The following is a 25,458-nucleotide window of genomic DNA, read 5'->3' on the forward strand; positions in this document are numbered from 1 at the left end:
TTATGCTGCATGCCCATGCACAGTCACGCATGCAATGATTAAAAAAAAAAAACACAACTACTCTGGGAGATGTTGGGAGGGCAAAACCATGTTGTCTTGCATTCTCAACTGTCAGTGAGACGGGTGAATGAATTTACCTTCGTTGAGCCAGCAAAAACCTTCCCCGGACAATTATTTCTAACGGTATTTTTTCCCAAACCGTTATATATAGATGGTAGGAGGCCACACCCCTGCCATATCAGGCCATCCATGTTTGATTTCAACAAATCCCAAGTTAAATGCTTACTCACAAAATGAATTGTGAAAATTTGTTTTATACTTGATCTGACCTTGCATGTTAGTCTCTATTTATTATAATATAAAGTAGATCTAAGATACTACGTCAAATTACCTTTTTTTATTTTTTTAATAATTCTCTTTACAAACATAGTAATTCTCTAATAAGAAAAAAACATTATTGTCTTTAGAAATGTATCTCGATTTCTTACTTATATAATTCATAAGTATATATAGTCATTTTGATTTATATATATGAGAGAACTTTTGCTCATGCCCAACTAGGTGGGGCCTTAAAAATTAGTTTTGGACAAGAAATAATTTAGCTACAAAGAGATTATACAAAAGTAAATCCACAAAATAACGTGACTTGATGTGGTATATTAGATTCTAAAGTTACTTTTATTGTAAAGTAACGAATCACATAAAGTCATGTCACTTTGTAGATTTACTTTTGTGTAATCTATTTGTTTCTTTAACACTTCTCTATTTGGATAGGTAGATTATGGTCAAACTCCTAAAACTTTATAAGATGTAACTTGTCACATTTCATTGTCCATCTCAAATGTTTTAAGATCTACATTTGTATATCTGTGATGCTTTGATTTGGTTAACTTTTTTGGTTTCGGATGGTTTTTGCTATATTTCTATTTGATATTTGGGAGTTGTTTTTTTGTCCGATAGGGTTAAGCATCCTTCGAACCATCATCCCTTCGCCTGTGGAATTCCAACTAGATGAACAATAACAGCTAACAATTCATTTACTAGAAAAAGAAGAGCTTCTATAAAAGGTGGAATAATTACATATTCCTGTAACAGAAACTGAACTTACTAGGATCAACGAGTAAGAAATAATGGATTACAATCTCACACCAGAAATTGTTCCATCAACTAACTGCAGAATTTCTCAACCAAATATAGAACAAGAGGTAGCTCATTATGCAGTACTCAAATTACCATATTGCCATGGGTTGAACTGATCTACCATCAATCTCATCCACGATTTCTGAGCTATCTACAGCACCCCAGTGTTCCGTGTATTTACCATTGTATTGGTAGACTTCCAAATCACCCCAGGGCGTGGATGTAACTTCATCAGTTAGATCAAACCATCTTGGTGCAAACTGATGTCCCTTGGCCTCTCGGTTTCTCTTTTCAACTCGCTGCCTCTCCTCCAAACTGAAAGAAGGGTCAAACTCACAATGTAAGTTTTTAAGGAAGAAACAACCTCGAGAAATATAAATTTCTGGTGGGGACTACGTGATATATGTTCTTATTGTTCTTATTCCATAAAAATATTGATTTGAAACTGGTTAATTCTCATCCATTTCAAAATACTAGAATGACAATGACAACCTTGAAAACCATCATTATTATTAAAAAAAAAAAGAGCATTTATTGCGACATGACGTATAATAATCTCATTTCCACCCGGAAATTTAAAGCAACTAGATATCTCTTTGTTGAGGAAAGGGGGGGGGGGGGGGGAAGGAGAGAGAGACCTGCTCTTTTCTGCTCCAGCTTCGGATAGATCACCCCTCTCAAGTGCATATCTATCAGGCCGCAACCGAGAATCTGATGCCAACAACTTCCTAGGAGCAGTGTCAAAGCTGTTTATCTTATGTGCAAAATATGTGTATTGAAATTTCTCATTCTCTGGAACATCAGCAAGATGCCAAACCTGTGGGAAAAAAAAAAAGGAAAAGGGGGCAGCTGCCAATAACTAGTCTGGGAACTAACAGTGTTTTACTATCTAAAAGGGTGTCAGCTAGTTCAACTGGGAAAATCACCTTGGTGTTTAAAAGGAGAAGATAATTCTAATTTTCTTGTACTCTTATCTTAAAACTTGTGGCTTTGAATCAACCAGACCAGGAGTTTTTAGGCTACAAAAATGTGCCATTAAGGCTAGGGGTGTGCATGTGACCCGAGCACCCACTAGGCCCAAATAGACTGACCCGACCCGACCTTTATCGGGTATTACTTGAGCGGGTCTCCAACCCGACTAAGTAACGGATTTGTTAATTGGTGTCAATCCGTCCGAGAGTATAAAAGCATACTGATTACTAATTCCTCAAACTCTAGTTTTGGATTTGCTAGGCAGAGAAGAGGAGAAGAGAAACATGCAATGAAATAGAAAATGGTGAACAAAAAACTTTGGGTTTGCTATGCAAAGAAGAGGAGAAGAGGAACACGCAACGAAATAGAAAATGGTGACCAAAAAATTTTGGGTTTCCTATGCAATGAAGAGGAGAAGAGAAAAATGCAAAACAAAAAATTTCCAATATTCCTCCCTAAATAAAAATAAAGTTAGGCAATGATCATAAAATCAGTTAAACTTATTCTTCACCTTCATGCCAAGATCCCCCACTACAATGACCATGGTGGCCAGGTCAAGGAACATCCCATGCTCCACAACGCCAGCGAGCCGCAAAATCTCATCCCTCGCAGCCTTCAAATCCCCAAAATTCTTCTTAAAATATAATTCCACAATATAATTCCAGTTATCCCGTACTCCATCACAACGCAACCCGAATCCGCAAATAGGGTCTGCAGTCTGCACCGTGAATTTCCTCTCCCAAATTATTTGTTGCGCCCTCGACCCCCACGTGTTATTTTTGTGGAGTTCGTGATACCGGGATGATGACCACACGGATCACGCACCCCAACGACCAATGCTTAGAGTATGTACAACATGCAATAAGTGTACAAAAATATTCGCAGCAGAGAAATAAAAAGCTCTTTCTTTGTTAAGTACCATAATTTGTTAAAAAACAGTAAAATAACTTTACAAGGATTATACAGTCATCCGACAGATAAATTAAAAACATGAAATAACATAGGGGAAACAAATCCCATAACGCTGAACAATAACTCAGCAACACAGACCTTCGGCGGAGCTAATCCTTCGGGTTCATACTCGGGCTCTACGTCAGACTCTATAGCACTATAAGACGGAACTGTAAGGTAAAACACCATAATAAGATTATGACATCTCAGCAAGTAATTAACCAAAACAACATCCAAGAGATTTAAAACATATTAATAAATTCACGCGTCTCCATACGAACAAATAATACAGAAAACAATATCCACATTTCTTTTTCCCAAAAATACCCTTTTTAACAACTCACGCCAAAAATTCCATTTTGGCCCAGTCATAACCATTATTTTATTATGCATGCACCACGGTCTCCCCTATGGACCGTCCGCACACCCTAGCACTCATCGTCACATCACGGGTAACGTCCGTGCATGAGACTTCGTAACGAGCAATGCTCAGTTCCGCGCCCAGCGCGTACATGGACAAGCATCCTCTAATCTCGCCAACCAAAAGGTCATGGAATCGGTACGAGAGCGTTACCGTCTTGTCCGTTCCCGTCGTCGCCCTGCGACAACTCAAGGGATGTCACATCAGTCTGTTACGCTCCCGAGTGACCAGAGGAGCTCTACCGAGATAATGCCCCATCTCGACTTAGGGTCGTAATACACACGCACCAACATATTCAGTCTCAATTCCAACAGACAACGTGACATCACAGTACAATTTATTATAAACGATAAATATGCATTATAACAGTTTATTAGAATAAATATTAAAACAACTCATTTACATAAAATAACCCTCCATTTACAATTATACAGTTTCACAAATACACACGTAATCCCAACCTCCAATCCGGCCCAAGGCCCAACACCAAAACCAACTACAATCACAACCCAACACTTCAACGGCCCAAGGCCCAATTTCCATCAAACCAACAAATCAACAGTTTTACAATTGACAATTACAACAATATAATTATAAAACTGGAAAATTACATACACACGAAGTTAGGAAATTCTGAAAGATCACTCGAAAAGGGCGTTGCTCAAGGTGGCGGCACACGGCAATTTCCAACAATTTACCAAAACAAACCGATTGAATTTTCACAAATTTTAGAACAAAACCAACCACGGCCAAACTTCAAGCTTTCAGTTTCACCAATAAAAACACAGAATAAAACTCAAATCAACAAGAAATGAAGATGGTTTAGACAAGAGAGGAAGGAAGAGGAACTCGGAAGAATTAAATTGTAGAAGTCTTGGCCTATTTATAGGCCAAGTGTGACGGTTGGAGGGGTTATGTGTCGCACGGGTGGAAGAAGAACAATGCGGCAGCTCAAGCCGTGGAGAAGATTTCGTGCGGACGAATGGTGTGGCAGCTGACAGGGCAACACGGGGCTCACTTCTGGTCGACATGGAGCTGCTCACGGTGGAAGGAGGTGGCCGCGTGGAGCGATGGCTTGCCAGCAAGCCTTCGGTGCTCATGCCGAGTGACACCGAGAAGAACAATGAAAGGAGGAGGTGGAAAGTAAGGTGGTGGTGGCCGGTGATGAGGGAAGTAATTTTTCTATGATGCCGAGCTGAGATTGGTGGATGAATTTGGCATGACAGCAGCTAGATGATGAAGAAGAAACCAGAAGGAGGAAGAAGGAGCTGTGCGGCGCAAGAAGGAAAATGATGAAGCCTTAGAGGTCATCCTCCAAAACGGCGCCGTTCGACTAAGTGGAGGGGCTGGGTTACAAAACCGCACGGGCTGGGCTGCAGGGCTCAAACGCAACACACACACACGGGCTGGGTTGGGTTTTAGGCACACGGGTTGGGCTTCAAACACTACACGGGTTGGCTTCATTTCAAAACACAAGGCTGGGCTTTAATAAAACACACATACACACACAGCCCCACTAAAATAAATTACCACAACTATACACAAGCCAAAATAAAACACTAAAAATAAAATAACACAAATAAATAATAATTAAATACTAGGAAAAATAAAACACACCAACATAAATTACAAAGTCAATAAAAAAAAACAATAAATTATAAACATAAGAATTTATGGATCTCACATTATTCAAACCAAAACCCACAAATTCCTAACATCAGATCGCCTACTTTCTTCAACATCAGGGACATAAGAAGCCGGAATTTGACTAGGTTCAATGAGAACACAAGCAAAGAAGAGGAAAGGCAGAGAAAGTACAAAAGAGTGAACATCACTGCGTTCAAAGAACCAGCTGAGCTCCGCAAACCGATCCAGTCCTCTACGAAAACAAACATTGTGATATAATAGACAAAACCAGTTAACAGAAACATCGGAGAGACCGGTATCGAGAGGAATCTTTCGAACTTCCTAACAACCAGATCGAAAATTTCTTTAATACCCAGATCAAGGGGCTTAAGAACCGAATGGTCTGATGAGTACCCATTACCCAATACCCAAAATAGACCACTTCTCTCTGTGAATATATACGTTTCTAAAAGCATCTTTTGAAAAGTAAAACGATGTTGATTTTAATGGTAGGGTCATACAGGTTCGACCCGATTTACTTTTGTGTGGGTCGCATTGCTTTGGTGTCTTAACTGGAACCGGTCGGGTCAGGTCGGTCGCAAACCCGACTGTAACAGGCTGGGTTGCAGGCCTAATTAAGGCCTTATGATCCTCTTGTAGCATAATAAATTATTGAAGGCCTTATCATCTTCCTCTTGTTGCATATCTCTATGGCAAAGCAGAAGGCAAGTCTAAGAGACCAAGACTTCCTAAAGAAGTTTACGAAGATAAAAAACTAGTGAGCACTTGCTCAGTAAAGTTTACCCCATTTGTTAAGTAATAAATCTTGCATTCCAGTCTTTCTAAGCTATGTAACAAATCAGGCTTCCCCTAGCAGCCTAAGCATGAAAAGCTCCATCTGACACAGTGAACTAAGCCAATTGATGTCAAGAGAATGCTATATTTATTTTTAACAAAAGTACATATACCAAGTATATGTGCATCTGTGTATATGCACATCGGATCATAAGACCCTCCAAAATTGCAGCTCCTAACTTCACTCACGCTTTCACTTGTGCTCAATAATCTAACATTCTATTGTTAACCCCATCAGGTGCCTTCTATAGTATCCAAAATATTTTACAAACTGAAAATTAGATATAAGTAAAGCTAGGTCCAGGGAAAATAACCTCTTTTAGTTCTGTGCCTGTAAGAGGCTCCCCTTCCATGTCACACGGTCGATAACTCATTGATTCATTCCATTTCCCAGTCATCAATACTTTTGGCTCCTCAGCAGCATTATACACGTACCCATCCACTTCATATCGACCAGCTCTGCGACAAACAAAAATTGTAATAGAGATAATACAAATCCTCATGTGCCAGATATTTTCAATAAGCATGATGTACCAAAACTGGGAAGCCAACAAGAGCAATGGGAGCAATAACCCCCCAACCCCCAGAGAGAAGAACTCTAGTTGATTATACGATTTATCACAAGCAGCAGAGTCCTAGACACAACTACAGGTCTAACAGCAATTACAAAACCAAAAGCTTAGGACACATCCCGGCAATATAACTGAACCATACACTCCAAACCACTTTAAGACACGGAACGGAACAAATCAAAAACAATTGCCGTGATAGTTGCAGGAATTACTGTTGAGGATTTTTTTTAATATTTTACGTGGGGGGACCTTTAAATTGATCGAGATGTACAGGTGTAATTGAACTTATCGTTCCAATTCTACCTTGCACAGTAACAAGAATGTAGCAAATAACAGAATTAAGAGAAAACATGTGGTAGAAGAAATCAAACACATCTCCCATGAGACCATCTCCCATCTCAATCTCAGGTTAAAAATTCCACAGGTAAGAATGCCACCAACTCGAATGACTTATAGATATGAATACAAGGAACAGTGCAATTCACAGAAACAAAAATACAGAGGGATATGTGGAATATATCCAAACCAGCCACATGGCTGAAAGTATAGAACAGCTTTGTCTCCCGTAGTCAAATTTGTCATAATCATCTCCCCTGGGGAATCAACCCACGTACGGCCAAAAATCAGATTATTAACCTTTGTAGGAGATGGCACCAAATCTAAGACCACACCATCCCTTTTAAGAGTGACACGTGTTCTGTGAACAATATGGTATGTTAATATTAAAGGATTTTCATCCTGAAAAAAAAAAAAAAAAAAAAAAAAAAAAAGAATAACATAATGATGAACATTATTTCTGTGTCTTTTGGAGGGGATTCTAGAAATAACATAAATAGATTTTTGGGAGAAAGTCAACCAGATGTTTCCATTGAGATATGAGTGGCCAAATCAGTGTTGTTAAAAGTGCTAGGCGCACTTAAGCGCAAGCGCATGCCTGATTGAAGTAAAGTGCATATTTTAAAAATTAATGTATAACAACAAAAAACCCACAAGATACAATAAAAAAAAAAAGGTTTAGAAAGCTAGATGGTAAAATATATAGCATATTAACTCAATTTATTAGGGTAATGCAACACGAAAATCAAGTAATCAAATACATAGATTTAGGAAATTTTGGTCAAACACCCTTGTGCTATGCGGTACTTAGGTTTAAGATACTACAAATTTTTTTTTGAGAATTAACTGCGTGTGGTATGACTTATGAGTTAATTAGAAAGAGGATCCTTCGTAATGTTTTCATCCATCAACGTTAATAAAAAACATGTGGCAGCTTCACAGATTGCCACGTCTCAGCTTTAATTGTAGGTATTAACTTCTATACTAACATAAGCAATCAAATACCATTCCATCTAGAGATCCAATTTGGACTATTATATCGAGTTCAAAGCATATACAGAACATATGACATATATGTGGAGCTATGGTATGTATATGATCTTCAATATCATCTACATACTGAAGAATACTTGTTTACATCATTTTCTAGGTCTTGAAATGATATTTTATATATATTTTTTAATTCTGAAACCATGCCTTTTTGCACTTTAAGCTCATACTACAAGCACGCTTTTGTAAATGGGCTTTGCTTCTGATAAGCAGAGCGTTTTGGCCTTGCCGCTTTGAGCTTAAGCACGCTTTTGACAACACTGGACCAAACATAAAAATGATGCGTGATGGACGGCTATTATCTATTTAAAATTGCTACAGAAGTCTACAGTTTTCACAACTTACTAGATTATGTCGGACAAGAACATGTTATACAACAGTTGAAAGTTTGAAACCATGAAGCCTCACTTTACAGTTAGATTACAAGGGACTAGCATGAGAAAAAAAACAAACACAAGATCCTTTGACTTCCACAAAGTTTTAACTAAATGTCAGCAACCTGCTACACGAGCTTCAGGCGGCTCATTCATCTGACCATATACTAGAGCCACTTTTGATTCTGATATAAACATTAAGGGTGTCTGTACAACTTAGATGACATAACGAATTCAGAACAAGATGTAACAATTAATGGAGAATAACCAAACAAGTATTACCTTCCAACAGGGTAAACATCAAGAGAATTTCCTAAAAATTTAGTCATTAGCTTTGATGTCACATCATAAGTAAAATGCTCGTTTTCAGCGTGACCAGCACTCATCGGAAAAGGGAATACAAGGTCAAAAATTCAAAATACAGACAACAGAATAATGAAAACTCGACAGTATGAAAAAGGGATAGAGGAGGGTTGGAATAAGGTACATATGCCACTGGAGTCCTTTTTTTTCGGTTGGAGGGGTTGTGGATACGTTTGAGATTAGCATTTTTTAAAATTAAGCATGCATCAGAAAGAAAGAAACTAGATAGAAGTCTGAAGAAAAATTAATTCCCTTACAACTCACCTGCTCTGTGACAAATGTAATCCCTCCATGATTACTCAATTCATAAGTTTCCCCAAGAATAGGATTAAAAGGCTTCCAGGTTCGTTGATAGGCATAGTAGACAGAGATAGCCCATGATGCTGCAATCAGTGGCAGAAACACCATCCGTCATCAGGCACTGCTTCCACATGCAAAGTGAAATATCAATGAAAAAGGATACTCACAAGCATACACCAACCGCATATAAGGATCCTCACATTTGTCTGCCTGATCCAACAGGTAGGCGTACTCCATTAACTGTCACGGGCATTGCACAGTTTGTAAATGACACAACACAAGAAGTACACATACTAACAGAATAATTCTACAAAAAGAAAAAAATCACAAACCTCTGCCATTTTCTGAAGCATAGTCATCGGCTCAAAAATATGGACAGGAAGTGTGACCATTGATGTGACGTCTGAGCCTATATATCTGTGCATCATTTTCCAGTAGCTGTCTCTATCCTTCGATGCAAAACAGCAGTCTCAAACTATCAGCATTAATGGAGACGCAAAATAATAATCTCACATATCAGTGTAAAATAACTAACACAAATAAGAAAAAACTCACCAAAGCTTTTCATATATCTATATAAATATATAAAAGTGGAGTTCAAAAGTCTGATTTGGCAGCAAAACCGCAAGAGACGGTGATAGAATGCAATAAAATATCGAATCTATAATAAGAGTTGGACAAATTTATTCACTGTTTCAAATAAACATTCATTGCCACAAATTGTAACTTCTAAACAAACCCTGCGACGTACGGTTTAATCCAAAGACCTCATCGCTTCCTTCCCTGAAAAATCGAAAACCCATTTGTATCTCTCTCTCTCATACCCCTCTGTTTCCCAATCGCTCACTGCAGTTTAAATAGCAAAGATGAACAGGAATAGTCTCATTTTCTAATATAGAAGCCATGAAGCTATGTTATTTGAGTATGAAGACAGGCTAAATGTTGAAAAATGTAACTGAGGGAGGGATGCATTCATCATGAGTATGGGTGTAAATTTAAATCGGAAAATTGGTCCGGACCGGACTGGTTTTACCGATTTTGAACCGGTCCGGTCCGGGACCGATTCTTAGAATGTAAAAACCGGCCGGTTCCGGTTTTAGAATTTTTTGAACCGGACGGGTTGATAAAAAATATATATAAAAAATAATATTTGTATTATTATATATATAAATTTTATACAAAATATTATATATATATATTAATATATATAAGTTTTATATATTATGTATAATTATAAATTTTTATGTGAAATTTTTATATATAATATATATAATAATATTTATTCATATATGAAATAATTTCTTATTATAATTTATAACTTATTACATAAAATGTTAATACTAAATCACTAAAAATTTATAACTAATACTAATAGTCTAATATAGACTAATGACTATAGTTATACTTATAATTAATACTACAAGTTTTTACTAAAAGCTTATAACTAATATTAACATTAAATATATAGTTTATAACTGCTACTAATATATAACTTATAACTATACCAATAGTCTAATATTAATATTATTATATAGTCTAATATATTAATAAAAGTATAAAACAGATTTTTTTAAACCAGTTTTTTTTTTAAACAAATTTTTAATGACAAATTATGAAACTTACATTTAAAAAAAACTGAAAAATTGGACAGGACCAGACCGGAAATCGGTAAAACCGAAAATACCGGTTTAGGAGGATAACCAATGCGTAATCGGTTTTGAAAAATATAAAATCGGTACATACCGATTCAGTCTTAAATTTTGTCTAAAACCGAACCAGACCAGACCGGTTACATCCCTGATTCGTGAGTAAGAATAGCTTCCTAGGGTCACGCAAACATGTCATCCACATTGACTCTGGGGTACCCAACAAGAAACAAAGTTACAACGCCATCTCAATATCTATGATAAACTGATTCTCCAATATGTTCAGAGCTTCTTGACCAAGAGATGGCGCCTGGTCATTATAGAAAACAAATAATTCCACGAAACAGAATCAAAACATTCTTAACAGCACTCTCAACGTAGATGTAACTGAAAATCAAGATAATTCAGCCATAAAAAAATATAAAAGGAAACGCGAGACCAAAAAAACCATCCACCAAAGGAACCCACTTAACATGAGAGAACAGAGTGTTGGAGTAGACAAGAAAGGAAGAACACCTCTGGTTTCCATCTTCCTCTCTGAGCTTCCTTCTCTGCATCTTCTTTGCCACCCTCAGGATTTATCACTTCTACCCCTTCATAACCAAGCAACCTAGAACCAATACAATATTAACACAAATGAGCCAAGATCTCAACATGATCGCTCCTAACCAAGCATAGAACGAAGATCATGCACGTATTTCTCAGGCACGTATTTCTCATTCATAATAGCACCTTTTGAAGCAGATAAAGTCTAAGCATACCAGAGGTATTGATACACAATCAATGGGCCACGAGACTCTCTGGTATCCAAGAAGATAACTAAAGTGTTAATATCACCCTTGAAAGTAACAAATGCCCAGACGCCAGACCCTTTCGGTTTAACTTTACAGCATAACTAATCCCGAATATTATACCCAGATTCAGCTCAATGGGACGTGTATCAAAATCCATTTGTCTATTTCACCACACATAAAACAAACACGGAACACTTTTAAGTGATCAGAAGAAGTAATTTTAATCTCATACACAAATTCAGCTTACTTTGACAGTATCAAATCAAAATCATAGAAGCATTTGCATCACGAACATACAAACCACAACAATCCTTAGTGTAAGACCAACAGATCACGATCACCCTCGAACACTAAAAAGAAAAAAAAAAAAAAAAAAAAAAAAAAAAAAAAAAAAAAAAAAAAAAAAAAAAAAAAAAAAAGAGCTCATATTGATTACACACAAGTTACGAGGAGCATGCGAAGGAAAAACAAGTAAGGTTCCGAAATACCAATGTAAACGTCTGAGAGAGAAAAATGAGCCATAAAAAAATTAATCACAACGTACAAACGTCTACTAGTATAGTTGAATTAGAGAGAAGGATTGGATTACAAAGAAACGCAAATACCCGTTGACGGATCGATGCATGGCGTTGCCGAAGGTGGACAAACCAGAGCTCACGGGAGCGAAGAAGCCATTGCTCTGGTGCTTCTTAGGGCTACCCATCTCTCTCCACTCTATTCCCTAATTCGAAGGTCGGAAAAGGCCAACGGAGGATCTGACAAAGAGAGTGAGTGCGTGCGTGCGTGTGCGTGAAATTTCCGAATATGGGAAACTCGAAGACGAAAGTCACGAAAAGACGATGAGAGAAAGGTGACGAAGAATATAAAATTATAAATGTAAAAAGGATTGTATAGTTAGTTGGGATGAAAATTAAAAGTTGGATAAAATATTATTAGAAAATTATTTTTAAATATTATTATTATTTAAAGATTTGAAAAAGTTAACTTTTTTTAATATATTTTATGTGAAAATTTAAAAAATTTGTAATGATTATATGAAATGAAATGATTTAAAAGGTTTTATTTTATTTTATTATTTTTTTTAATCCAAACCTCTCAAGATTTTTTTTTTTGAGAAATAATCTAATTATAAAGGGATTATATAAAAGAAATCATATAAATTGACGTGATTTGATGTGATTCATCAAATTATAAAATAAATCTAACGGATCAGATAAAATTATGTCAGTTTATGATATTATTTTTGTGAAACTCTTTTGTGAATATAACAATACTTTTTTTAATATAAAGTTATAAATACATTTTAAGTTAAAAGTATGGTTTTTTCATGTTGACTAATGATATGTACACGTCTTAAATAGATAAATTTTGTATATTATTTTTGAAAAAAATAGATCACACTATTAAGATGTAGGTCTCTTCACTTTCTCAAAAATTTTATCTCATGTCATGTCGTTTAATTATTACAATTTTATCAAATTTTCATACAAAATAAAATAAAGAATTCAACTTTTTCAAATATCAAAACAAAAATAATATTAAAAAAATATATTCTAACAATATTTTATTCAACTTTTTATTTTTATTTCAACTCATCTCATCTTATCTGCGAAAACAAACGAGACCTTATATTTAAGATTTGTCTGTTTAAGATAAAAAAGTCTTATTGCAAGTCAGTTCGTACACTAATTCGCATACCGATGTTGACATGTAAAGTATCTGTTTAACGAAATGGTACAAATTGAAAATAAAAATGATTTTCGTGATATAGAAGATTTTCTTATTCTCTCAAAATTTTCTTCTTTTAATTTTTTTAATAAAAAAAATTATGTAAGTATCAATATAAGATTTGGTGTGCAAACTCACTTATAACTAGCCAGACTCATTTAAGATTTATATCTAGGCTTAGGCTATATAAAATTTATTTATTTAAAATTTATATCTAATGTTACCATTTTAACTTTTAGTTGTATAAAAGTATCGCGTTAATTATTTTATTAAAAAAATTGATAGTACAATGATATTAGTTGGGCCAATTTAATGTCACAAAAGACAATTGAAGTGATTAGGTTGTTAGGTCTATAAAAACAGGCCTTAGTTCTAAACTTCTAACTTGGTTGGTCAATAAATTTTGAAAAATGATTCTCTCAGGCGCTTTTGCGCATCGAAGCGCACCAATAGCTGAGGTGGACTTAAATTTAATAAAACGGTGCATTGTGATGTTGGGCCTCATTTTGGTGACGCCTAAGGCCAAGAGAGCAAAATAGAGATTTCCCTCTCTCCCTCTCCCTCTCAGACAATTTGCTGAAGAGGAATTTTGATATGGGGTTGCGTTCAAGTTTTGAAACTTTCATTGTATAATGACAGAGGCTTCAATCTCTTCTTCTCAAAAGAAGATGGCTCTGCAGGAAGAAGAAACCCAACAGCTACAAGCCCTCGAATGGTCATTGATGGTCTCTTCTGTGAGGAGGAGAGTTTTGAGGAAGAAGATGGTATCGAGGAAGAAGGAGGAAGAATGCTGATGAGAATGTGAAAAAGCACTCACTTTTCCATTCAGTTTTGGTAGAGAATGACATGGTTTGGAATAATGACGAGTCTGTGTCCCTAATTATTAAAGAAGGAGAAACCCATGTTTGTCTAAGTAGTCTGATCTCAGATGGACCTTCGATGGTGGCTCGGAAAGAGGCTGTGGATTGGATTTTGCGGGTTAAGGCACACTATGGGTTCTCTACTTTGACCATTTTTTCTCGCTGTGAATTACTATGATAGTTTTGCTTCTGGCTTGATGTTCCAGCAGGACAAGCCCTGGATGAGCCATCTTTATTGTTTCTGTCATTGCCGATTCGAGGGTTATGAGCTATCTTCCTTTTATATTAGCTACTGCAACAATGCTTCATGTTATTGAAGATGTTAAGCCATATAATCCCCTAGAATATCAGAACCAGCTTACTAATGTTCTTAAAATCAATGAGGAAAAACTAAATGAGTGCTACAAGCTTATCCAGGAAATATCTTAGAGCCATGGCCATAATTATAATTGAAGTAACAAGCAAAAGTATCTGTCAGCACCAGGCAACCCAAATGGCGTTATTGATGCATCTTTCAGCTATGATACCTCTAATGACTCATGGGTTGTGGCATCATCATTCCCATAGCCTTCTTTCAAAAGGAGCAGAGCACAAGATTAGCAAATGCGGTTGCCTTCACTAAACTGTGTTTGTGGGTGTTCTTGGTAGCACTCATTAATCTTTCATTGTCTTAATGTCTACTAGTAAACATGGTATCATAAATTTCCCCTTTTTCATATTATTGGTAGTATCTTTTTTGTAACTTGCAATTATGTTGTGTTCCATGATTTAGTATTTCATTCTGTTGAATCGAAAAAAAAAAAGAAATAGAGAACTGGAATATGGAGGGAGGGAGGGACGAGAATGAACGCAACGTGGCCTTTGAATAGAAAGGTTGAGCTTCGGAGAGAGGTCGTAAGGGAATGGATCTGGGACAGGAACATGGAGTATGATACATGGACGCTAGTGGAGGATTCTACGAGGACGGTGGTAGTAGAGTTGGATGCAGAGGATCAGAGAGGGTGAAGTCGGTGATGCATGTATCTCAGATATACAAAATAAGAAAGAGAATCCTAGATATATGGAAGAAGAAAAAAGATGAGGGAGTTTGACGTTTGAGTCTGACCGTTAATTTGAATTGTTGACTGTTACAAATGTTTGAGAAGAAAGAAGCCGGATTTGATAGAGAATTTCTTCTATTGAGTTTTTTTTTTTAATAAAAATATAGCATCTGACATAGTATTAAAATAATAATTGGTATGCGGGTTGGCGCACCAACCCGCTTGTACCTAGTAGAACTGATAATTTTTTGAGCAATCCATTTAGGACACGAATCCCCATATAAAATTTAAATACTTTTTAAAAAAAAAAATTATTTATGATTTTCTCCACTTTTTTCAATATAAGAGTAATGTATATTTGTAAACTGTAATTGAACCGAATTGAGACAAATATTAATTAACTGAATTTTATTATTTAATTTTTATTCAAACACGAATTTACTCATAAAATGTCATTTTTTTAAAAAAAAATTTCCAACTTAGTCACAAATAAATTAATTAGTTTATTATAAAAAAATTATAATAAGAAAACATTAAACAGAAATTTTCGCTTAATAAAACGAGTAAAAAATTATAAACAGCTCAACGTCGGGCTGCCAATTACAGGGAAGAGTGGAACACGTGCAGTTCAGTGCAACTCCAATTTTTACGAATCACGAAGTCTCTCAAGTCTCATCAAGTCCCTACTCCTAGAGATCCAAACAGCCTTTTCTTCTCATTTGTTTTATTTTATCAGCTTCTCTTCAGCTATTCCTTTCCTATCCATTCCATTCCACGGTTCAGTGCTCCTTTTTTTGGCTCTGTTTCTACGCCCATTGCAAAACCCTAACGTGCTCCGAATTCTCACCCTTGCCGCGCTGAGCCGCAAAGCTTGAAGCCAAGAACCATCAATTTACTGATAATCCGTATCAAAGCCCTTTTGAAACTTTGGAATTTGACCTCTTCTTTTTGTGTGTGTTTTTTAATAAATTTATATCGTAATGAAAGAAGGGAAATCGGTCAAATTCAATGTTCGACCACAATACCAGATCGGTCACTTGTCACCGTTCAAATTCGCCATGTTGTTGGATCCGGAAGCCTCCTGGGACAAGGTATTTTACTTTGAAGCAAAACTTGAAATCCTACTGTTTTTTTCTTATACATACAAATTAAAACCTCTATTTGGTGTAAGATTCCGAGTGTGTGATTCTTTTCTACGATGTGTTTTTCGGCTTGCAAAGGCAGCATCAGCATTTACGTTCTTCTTTTTTGAATTTGGCTTTCAAAATTTTATTTGATTTAATATGAAAAGCACACGTACAAGTGTTTGAGCATAGGCAAACGTGAATTCAGTGAGTGGAAACTGCTAGAACAACTTTATAGCTTCGGCTTGCTCCATGGGCAACATATCCCACTATTCCACTTTCAGATACAGATAAAGATCACTATTTGCTACCGAGTTTTATAGTTGAGTTGGTGTGGCGAAGCGCATATGGTAGCTTTGAGTTTAGAATTCGATGACTTAGCTTTTTTGTACTCCATTTGCTCGCAGGATCAATTGGGAGACGTATTACATTGGATTCGACAAGTGGTGGCCCTTGTTTGTGGGCTACTATGGGGTGCTGTACCTTTAGTTGGGGGTATATGGCTGGTCATGTAAGTTGATGCTTTTGCACTTTCTTAAGCTGTTTTATTTATTAGAAAAGTGGCAGCTACCTCTTCGTTTATATTACAGTGCTTCCTTTCTTTTTCATTTCCCCCCCTTTTCAGCTCACTAGTTCATGTAGGTAAAGCTTGTTTTCATTTTTTGGATGCAATCATGTTTCAAGTTTGTGTTATTCATATCAATTTTAAAAGAATAAAAGACTCAATAGCAATTTCTTAGCATTTTTATTGGATTTTACTCCAATAGACAAACCTGCCGTACCCTCATTTTGTTTGCTGTGAAGAATATATTCTTGTGGATGGCATATCCATTGGATATATTTTGTAGTTCGTAGCTATGCGTATCATATTTAACCTTGATGATAGATAGGGGGATTTTCTATCCGCCTTGTTCATTATGCAAAAGTCCCTGAAAGGGACATCTGGATCCTGGGCAGAAATCTCTGGGTAAATTAGGCCGCCAGTGTTGATTCACTTTTTTTTTTTTTCCCCCTAAATTTTTGGTGCATGTGTATCATGCAGTGGATGAGTCAGATTTTGTCATAATTCAGGATAGAGCTCAGGCATTCTGTGTTGGAGAAGCTTCACATTACAAGAGCTGACCTCTTACATTGAGTTTTTCTACAGACAACCGCCATTTGCAAACGGGACGTAACCGGGGTGGACGTGGCACGACTTATGTAGGAAAATACAAAATAAAAAAACAAAAGAAAACAAAAATAGGCACAGATTATGTAAGGAAAAAATAAAAAAATAAAAAAGAGGCGAGAAGTAGACTAAAAACACAGAAAACTTATCGGTTAGCACAACCGATGAAATGCCTCCTAATAGAATTTCTCCTACAAAAACAAACTCATTTTTTAGATTTCATGTTGACAGGTTTCTCCTAAATCCATTTCCACGATTTTTCCCAAATGGGTTTTGTTGATGAAATGGCTCCATCCTGCGATGTATTTTCTTTACGTCCATTGACAAGAACTTTTCTGGTGGGTCAAGAACACGAAAGAAAATATGAGAAAGACAAGGATTGAGGAATAAGGAAATAAAGGGGCTGTTGGTCTGAATCTAAAGAGATCCATACGTCCAAAGCTAAGAACCTCCTTTCTTTTGTTTCTGCCATCATAATCTTCTTAGGGTTTCCAAAAGTTCTCCAGGATTATAAACTAGACAGATGGAGAGGACGAGGGCAAGTATTGTTCTTGAAATTGGAGAGGGAGTCGGCGGGTTCATAAAAACAGAGGTGAAGAGGCAAAATGGAGATGGAGAGCCAGAGAGGGAGAGGAGATGAAGATGAAAAACTATACGAAAGAGAGGGAGGGATATCGTTGAAAACACACCGTTTTTCCTCAAAAAAATCAACTGAAACACAGTCGTTTCATTAATGACATGGCCACCACATCAGCGATTGCACGCCGGTTGTCCTAAGGCCGATTGCATCCAGCGTTTCTCTTACATTACGTGAACATTCAGCGACATTTCATTATTTTGCCCCACTCAGGGGTTGGGTTTTTTATTTTTATTTTTTTTATTTTGGGGGGGGGGGGGGGGGGGGGGGGGGGGGGGCCGCTAAAGATCTGTTGGATACACTTGTTGTTCCCTTTTTTCTGATCAGTCACTTGTTGTTCCCTTTTTTCTGATCGTTCACTTGTTGTTCACTTTTAAAGGTGGAGGTTGCGATGTTTAACACATAGCAATATGAATTACGTCTTTAGATACAACCATTCATTAATTTTGATCTAAGCAAAGTTTCACAGGCAAAGAGAAACTTCTATATTCTGTAAGCTTTTATGAATTTCGTGTTGGTGGTGTTGGATGGACATTTAGAGGTTAAAAAATTATCTCAAACATAATAATGTATGTATCATAAACAACATTAACTAGGGATTAGTCGGGATGCTGTTCCCGGACGCCCTGTGCCAATAAAAAAAAAAAGAAGGTATGTATGATATAACAGAAGACTTACTTGTAGTTAAAACTGCGCTTTTCAGTAGATGGATGTATAGAATTGGGAATAATTGAAGTTTGTTGTCAACTTGGCAAATATAGGATTTACGTGAACTTTGTATGCATAAGGCTATCTTGGTGTACCCTTTCAAGCAAAGGCTTTGAGGAATCTTGAAACTGACTCAATAATGTCCTAACCAGATCGGTTTGGAAATCTGTTCAACATTTTCTGTCCACAAGACCTTATCTGGTGAGTGGCTTGGAAGTTAGCTTTCAGTTTTTTCTACAAAATATAGTGTGCAATAGACTCTAGGCCTCCAATGTTGTTGAATCTTCTATATAGTTTGCCGCTTGTTAGATTTTGGAGGTTGACTCTAGACATCCAATATCATGGAGTTTTTCCCTTTTAGATCAAGTTTGTTCTACAACACATGCTTGGTGTATAATGGAAGTGATGGTTTGCTCCCCTTTCTGGAGAAATGTCTTCCGGAGTTCCGGAACCACATTTTTGTTTTCAAGGGTTTTATCGGTTGACTTTCTGACTTTGACAGTTGATAACCTGAGCTCTTGAAATATGGGAAATGCCATAAAATGTGGAACTGTCACTTCTTGCAGTTTAAGCTTTTCCCTAAAAGGAAAAAAAAAATCATTTTAGTACCATGTGGACGCTGCTGAGAACCGAAGTTTCAACTTGTGGCCTTCTAGTATCTCTCTATGTCTGATGATCCAAAGTACCAAAAAAAAAAAAAAAAAAAAAAAAAATCTCTGTATAGCCAGATTAGATGGATTAATTAATATTCCCCATGATTTGAGTTGGATGCCCTTTCTTTTCAACCACTTTCTGTGAAAGATCTCAACTGAAGCAAACAATGGTCTCTGTATATTCAGATGAGGTGGATAGTATTGCCAGCTCTTATGATCGACATAATAGGCTGCGTTTGGATGTTGAACTGAGTTGAGTTGAAATGATAAAATTTGTTAGAATATTATTTTTTGATATTATTATTATTTTAGAATTTGAAAAAGTTGAATTGTTTATTATATTTTGTGTTGAAATTTGAAAAAGTTGTAATGATGAGTTGAGATGAGTTAAGATGAGTTGAGATCCAAACTAGCCCAATTATACTTCCATTGATCATATCATTGAAGAAATTTATGTGATAATTTGGGGTTTGCAGATTCCTTTTGATTTCCTCTGGGATTATATATGGTTATTATGCAATGATTCTAAAGATTGACGAAGAAGATTTTGGTGGTCATGGAGCCCTCCTCCAGGAAGGACTTTTTGCTTCCATTACTCTCTTTCTGGTACTTCGAGATCTCTCTCTCTCTCCCTCTCTCTCTCTCTCTCTCAAAAGAGGGAGAGGAGGATCTTGCACATCCATGCCTGACAAATCTCTCTCCATTCTTTCAGCTTGCTTGGATTCTTGTATACAGCTTGGCGCACTTCTGATTGGCTAGCTACCATCGATTCAGCTACCACCTCTGTGTCACAAGTGATGTATGAGCAGTCTGACTGGTTCACATAAGACACTGTGGCTTATGCCCTGAGAACAAGGAGAAAATTTCTCATTGACTTATATAATTTGCATTCTACTGTTGATTACAACATTGAAGCATTGCTTCATTAACATCTCATTGGGTATTGCATTTTTTGGCCCACACAATTGATGATTATAAAACCGAAAACAGTACTCGAGCAAATTGTAGTGGTTTTACTGTGAAAATGTCCTCTCTCTCTCTCTCTCTCTCTCTCTCAGCACATGATATTTCCTAAATGTGGCTTGTGTTTTTGCGAGTACAAAGTCTACTAGTTTCAAGTTCAGACCGGGCTTGTTTTATTGGCTTGTCTTGAAATTTGTGATGGTATTCTGTCAGTTGTATGTATGCTTCCTTTTCTTATGTTCCTACTTCCTCCTTGTTTTATCTTTTTGTTTTTTTTTTTGTTCTTTTGTTTCGACATTGCTGCAAATCCGAATTTTGTTTTGGTTCGTGAGGGTAGCCGGCTATAAAACGGAGGAGCATTTGCAGGTCGGCTTTCAAGTTTCCAATGGCTCGATAGATTGAACAATTTGTGAGCGCCCACAGCACCTTGTGTTTTTCTTTTTAAATATGCTCGAGACAATAGAGTAGTAATATGATATATCCCCCCCAAAATATTATTGCTTTCTAAAGTCAAATGGCATTTCGTGAGGAGGTTCACTGCTTCCCGATTCAACCCGAGCGATGGATGGGTTACCGAACCAGTCAGGCCAACCGACCATCTCGTGATTACTGTAATTTTGAATTCCTTGGACTCTGAAACAGCCATGTCTCTCTTCCCATTTTAATTCGGTTGTTATAACATGCGTCAAAAGGAAAAATTGATACAAATACAAACAGCCGAACACATCAATCAATCCGCTCCTCAATTCTAAATATGTATAGTATTTAACAATCTTGTGGGTACTTCAAGAACCAAATATAAACAGGAGCCATCTCATTCTTTATTCTAAAATACAAAAATTCTAGCTATTGACTTGTAGCAAATGAATTTTTGTTAGGATTATCACCACCATGTCACCCAAAAAAAGAAAAGGAGTTATGACCTTGGCTATTTATACAATTCTTCGGAGACCAAATCTACCAGTTAGAGAGGTCTTAGAGCCAACTCTGCCGGTTTCTGCGTCTTCGTACCAGGTATATGCGGCCATAAACCCAACCTCTACCAAATCTTGAAGCTGATTGCTGCACAATAAATGAATATACGAGACAAGAGATGGTCAATAAAGACAACATCCACATGAAGCAAAACAGGTACGCCAATAGATCAAGGTATCATTTAAACTGATAAAAAGAAAAATACTTTTTTGTGTCCCTCTGCTAGATAGTAAAAATAGATCACTAGCATGAATAAATATGTAAACCGCTAAAATCGCAATAGCTTATGAAGACAGTTTCAACACCGAGAGCTGACAGTGCATAGCATTTGAACAGTATGAACCTTCTATGAGGTTCTTTATCTGACTTTCTTTAACTTGTTAAAGAGAGAATCCTCTTCAATATGAAGATTGTCATCTTAATTATCAGTTTTGCATTAGCTGCACAAGATAAAAATTCAGTTTTGTGCGGCATAAAGTTTTTACAGCAAGAAATAGAAGCAATTTAGATTACCTCAACCTTGATGCGGAATTCTAACAAGGAACCACAAACATGACAATCAGCTCTATGGGGACTCTTATTGCACTGGTCTGGTCTCACAAATGCAAACACCTGCAGGAAAATGCTAATAAAGTTATTGAAAGTGTATAAATGCAAGCTGAAACATAGAATGGACAAGATAAATATAGATTATAGGGAAAAGAAAATTAAAACAAAAAACCTCAGGGAACTTTGCATAGTACAACATATGATAGACTGACCTCCTCCCCGCAATTTGGGCAAGCCCCTTTAAGTGCTACTAAGTCATTCCTCCAAAGGCCTTGTAGCACTTTAACTGTGGAAATGGATGCGTAAGTAATGATAACATTTGCAGCAATAGCAAGAACCAAATTGAAGGTATTCTTATCCAAATTCTAGGTTTGATCCATAAAGCCAAATAATTAATGTCCCCACTGAAAAAGCTCTAACATTCAGGTGCGCACTAAAATGCCTTTTATTTTCCCGGAATTGTTATGCAAGGATCTGCACCTTATAATGTATTACCTGAAGCTGACGCAATTGGGTAGCCAATCACAGAACCCAATGCCATAAAAAGAATGCCATTCAACGTGGCAAGAAACTCCAATACAGGTGCTTGACTGCTGTAAAAAGATCCTGAACTGTATGCATCTTGATAAGCTAGGCCAACTGTGTATATCATAGGCACCATACATGCTGAACTGCCAAATGCAAGAAACAGGATCCATATGCTCGCTAATGCAAAAACCTGTGATAGATCTTCCTGTCCTACAACCATGTCACGAAATATTCAAGTGGGAGAAAACCCAAGGGGCCCTAAACACCAACCGAAATAAATTATCCCGGCCAATATGTCGTATATGTTGCCGTATCAAAACTCAGTTTCCTATTGACCAGATGGGTCATAGCAGATCATCAAAGGAAAATAATTTTCTTTTTGTCAGCCAAAACAGAAAATACAAGGTCATTACAGCTCCTTTGGAAATAAATTCCCTTTTACTTTCCTAGAACCATACAGGAGGAATAATATTGACACCATTCAATATTTACTAGGGAGTAAAAAGAACAGACGTGCAGTAAAAAAATATTGCAAGATTCACAAACATGAATAAACTATTCTATGGAGAATTACCTCTGCATCTGCATAGGTTGATTGCCGCCTAAGACTACAACGAGGGTACTTGATAATGGATTTCGAACGATACCACCGTAGCTTTAACTGTTATAATTATTAGCCACATAAGAGCACAGTGTATACACCAAATGAATTCAGTTCAAATTGACTAGAAAGGCGTATGAAACTTGCCTCTACTCTATCAAACATGTCATCAACTATCAAAGGTTCACCGCTGTAATACGCGTCCCGTGCCTACATCAATTACAGGCAAATTCAGCATTTGAGCTTCACAGCGAAACCAAGAACCACAAAAAAAAAAAATGAAATTCGCAGGAATTAAATTGCAAATAACATTAGTAGGTAAGAGGAATCATGAACCAAATAAATCGCTAATTATATCAAAAGATTGAAATTCATTTCCTTAACATTTTCTCGGCAACCAAACACAACCAGAGTCGGTAATCAAAAAAATTAAGTTACTAAGAAATCAAGAGAACCACCGTAACCTACTTGACGATAAAGAGCTTCTAGGGTTTCTTGGCTGGCGGTCTCGATAGGGCCAACGAATATGCAAGAGGGACCCTCGGCAAGGGCGTCGTCGCAGGTGGGGGATCCATTGGCCCTGGCAGAGATCCGGACCAAAAACGGAGCTGTGGTGCGGTTAATTCTGGAAAGTTCGAAGACGGTGGATCCGATTACGTGTGGAGTGAAGGAGGAGGCGCTCGTTCCGGCCATGAACTGTGGTCGGGAGCTATGAGCGAGTGGGCGAACGTGCGGTGGGGATTATGTATTAGAGTTGGAAGAAGAGTGACTCAACTACACGAATGAAGGAAGCCCCCACGTTTTAACGGCGAACGTGTTTGACGAAAGCGTGCGCTCTGAGGCTGTGGTTTGTTTAACTTTTCCCGCGTTAAATATCTCTTCGGTGGTGGGCGGTGCTTGGAATGACGTCGTTTCTCTTTTTTAAGACGGCAGTTTTTGTTGTAAAAAAGAAACAAAAATGCGTCTGCCGGGAGTCGAACCCGGGTCTATTGCTTGGAAGGCAATTATCCTAACCGTTGGACTACAAACGCTGACACGGAAGTTTGGTACAAAAAATACATATTCACTTAGATAATATCTTTAGTTTTTTTCTTAATACCTTGTTGTATCAGTTTTTTTTTTTTTTTTTTTTTTAATAAAACTGATCTCATTAATCATCATCAAACACTTACATGAACTCAATAGTACAAAGTAAAGGAACCAAATTAAATCATATCCTTGGCAACCAAAGGTAAAATACAGTTTGGACAATTCTCAACGTCATAAACGTCTTCTATGCATTCGAGTGCAGCCTTTGCTAAACTGTGAGCTGCCATGTTAGCTTCACGATATACATGTGAAACTGACCAAGTAGCAGCCGAATCTAATATAGTTCTGGCATTTGTTAAGAGACAACCACCCATACTCCAATTGGGAGTAGCTTGGTTTAGTAGGTCCACTAACTATTTTGAGTCCCCCTCCAGGCAGAACTGCCTTAAGCCAATTTCCTTGCAAAAAAAAGCTGCAAAAGTAGCCCATAGGCTTCAATATCAAAAGTATTTCCTCTTAAGATTCTGTTAGCACAGAGGGCACATATCACAAAACCTTGATGATCTCTGATGAGTACTCCTATGCCAATCCTCCCCTCCCTTGATTGTACAACTTCATCCCAATTGACTTTGAAATACCCTACTACAGGTTTTGTCCATCTATGAACCCTTGCCAGAGCCTTTGGATTAAAACCAGCTTCCTGTTTGAGGGCCTCCTTATGAGAGAAAAGTTCTGTCTTGGCCTGATCTGTGACTTCTTGTGGGTGTTTAAAGACTTTTCCATGCAAACAGTCATTTCTTCTAGACCATATCACCCTCATTGTGACTGCAACCTCATCTAGTTCCCTTGGATCAAGCGTGTCAACCAGCCCTGCCCAAACATTGAAAATCAAATCATTCTGGAGAGATAGCTTCTGCACTTTCTTTGGACCTTGACACCACACATCTTTAGTAGCAATACATCCCCATAAGGCATGGTCAGAAGTCTCAGGTTCCTGTTTGCATATCAGACAGATGCTGTCCTCTACTACTTTTCTCCTTTTCAAATTAGCTAGAGTGGGGAGAGCCTCAGTACATGCTCTCCATAGAAACACTTTGGTGGCTGGAGGAACATTAAGTTTCCAAATTGTCCTCCACACTTGGCAGTCCCTGATTCTGACTGATGATTCCCCTTCTAGCTCTCTTTCCATTTCTTTGCTGAGATGATATCCACTTTTGACTGTGTAGATGCCATTAGGAGTAAATTGCCATATTAATTTGTCTTCTCTCCCCCCTAAGCTGACTGGAATGGCTTTGATGCCCTCTATTTCCTGTTAAGTAAAAAGTTCAAAAAGGAAAGATTCCCTCCATTGCTTCAATTGAGGGTCAATGAGATCATTAGCTTTGTCACACCAACAATCTGCTTCTCTAAATATCAAGATCTTTTGAGAAGGTAATGAAGGTATCCATCTGTCTCGCCAAATGTTTACTTTTTGGCCATTTCCAACCCTCCAGAT

The 25,458-nt window shown here is 37.1% G+C and overlaps 2 protein-coding genes, 1 non-coding gene and 2 pseudogenes across 3 annotated transcripts; 2 read left to right on the forward strand and 3 right to left on the reverse strand.

Annotated features, from left to right (window-relative positions):
• Positions 1 to 1,040: 1,040 nt before the first annotated feature.
• On the reverse strand, positions 1,041 to 12,273 carry LOC121239893 (annotated as a pseudogene).
• Positions 12,274 to 13,796: 1,523 nt separating this feature from the next.
• Positions 13,797 to 14,420, forward strand: LOC121240067 (annotated as a pseudogene).
• A 1,200-nt stretch (positions 14,421 to 15,620) lies between these two features.
• LOC121239357 (respirasome Complex Assembly Factor 1-like) lies at positions 15,621 to 20,229 on the forward strand. The gene is made up of 4 exons (XM_041136601.1): positions 15,621 to 16,119; positions 16,560 to 16,663; positions 19,795 to 19,924; positions 20,031 to 20,229. The coding sequence occupies exons 1-4, from the start codon at positions 16,009 to 16,011 to the stop codon at positions 20,067 to 20,069; spliced, it is 384 nt and encodes a 127-aa protein (XP_040992535.1). The 5' UTR covers positions 15,621 to 16,008; the 3' UTR covers positions 20,070 to 20,229.
• Positions 20,230 to 21,085: 856 nt separating this feature from the next.
• LOC121239356 (PGR5-like protein 1B, chloroplastic) lies at positions 21,086 to 23,780 on the reverse strand. Its single transcript, XM_041136600.1, has 7 exons — positions 23,403 to 23,780; positions 23,082 to 23,144; positions 22,908 to 22,994; positions 22,301 to 22,538; positions 22,018 to 22,091; positions 21,770 to 21,868; positions 21,086 to 21,343 (listed from the first exon to the last, which is right to left on the reverse strand). Exons 1-7 carry the CDS (start codon positions 23,625 to 23,627, stop codon positions 21,257 to 21,259), a joined length of 873 nt encoding a protein of 290 aa, XP_040992534.1. The 5' UTR covers positions 23,628 to 23,780; the 3' UTR covers positions 21,086 to 21,256.
• A 113-nt stretch (positions 23,781 to 23,893) lies between these two features.
• On the reverse strand, positions 23,894 to 23,965 carry TRNAG-UCC. Its single transcript has one exon. It is a non-coding gene; the product is annotated as a tRNA-Gly (tRNA).
• Positions 23,966 to 25,458: the final 1,493 nt, after the last annotated feature.

The sequence above is a fragment of the Juglans microcarpa x Juglans regia genome, chromosome 7D (genome assembly GCF_004785595.1).
Source record: "Juglans microcarpa x Juglans regia isolate MS1-56 chromosome 7D, Jm3101_v1.0, whole genome shotgun sequence".
NCBI lineage: Eukaryota > Viridiplantae > Streptophyta > Magnoliopsida > Fagales > Juglandaceae > Juglans > Juglans microcarpa x Juglans regia.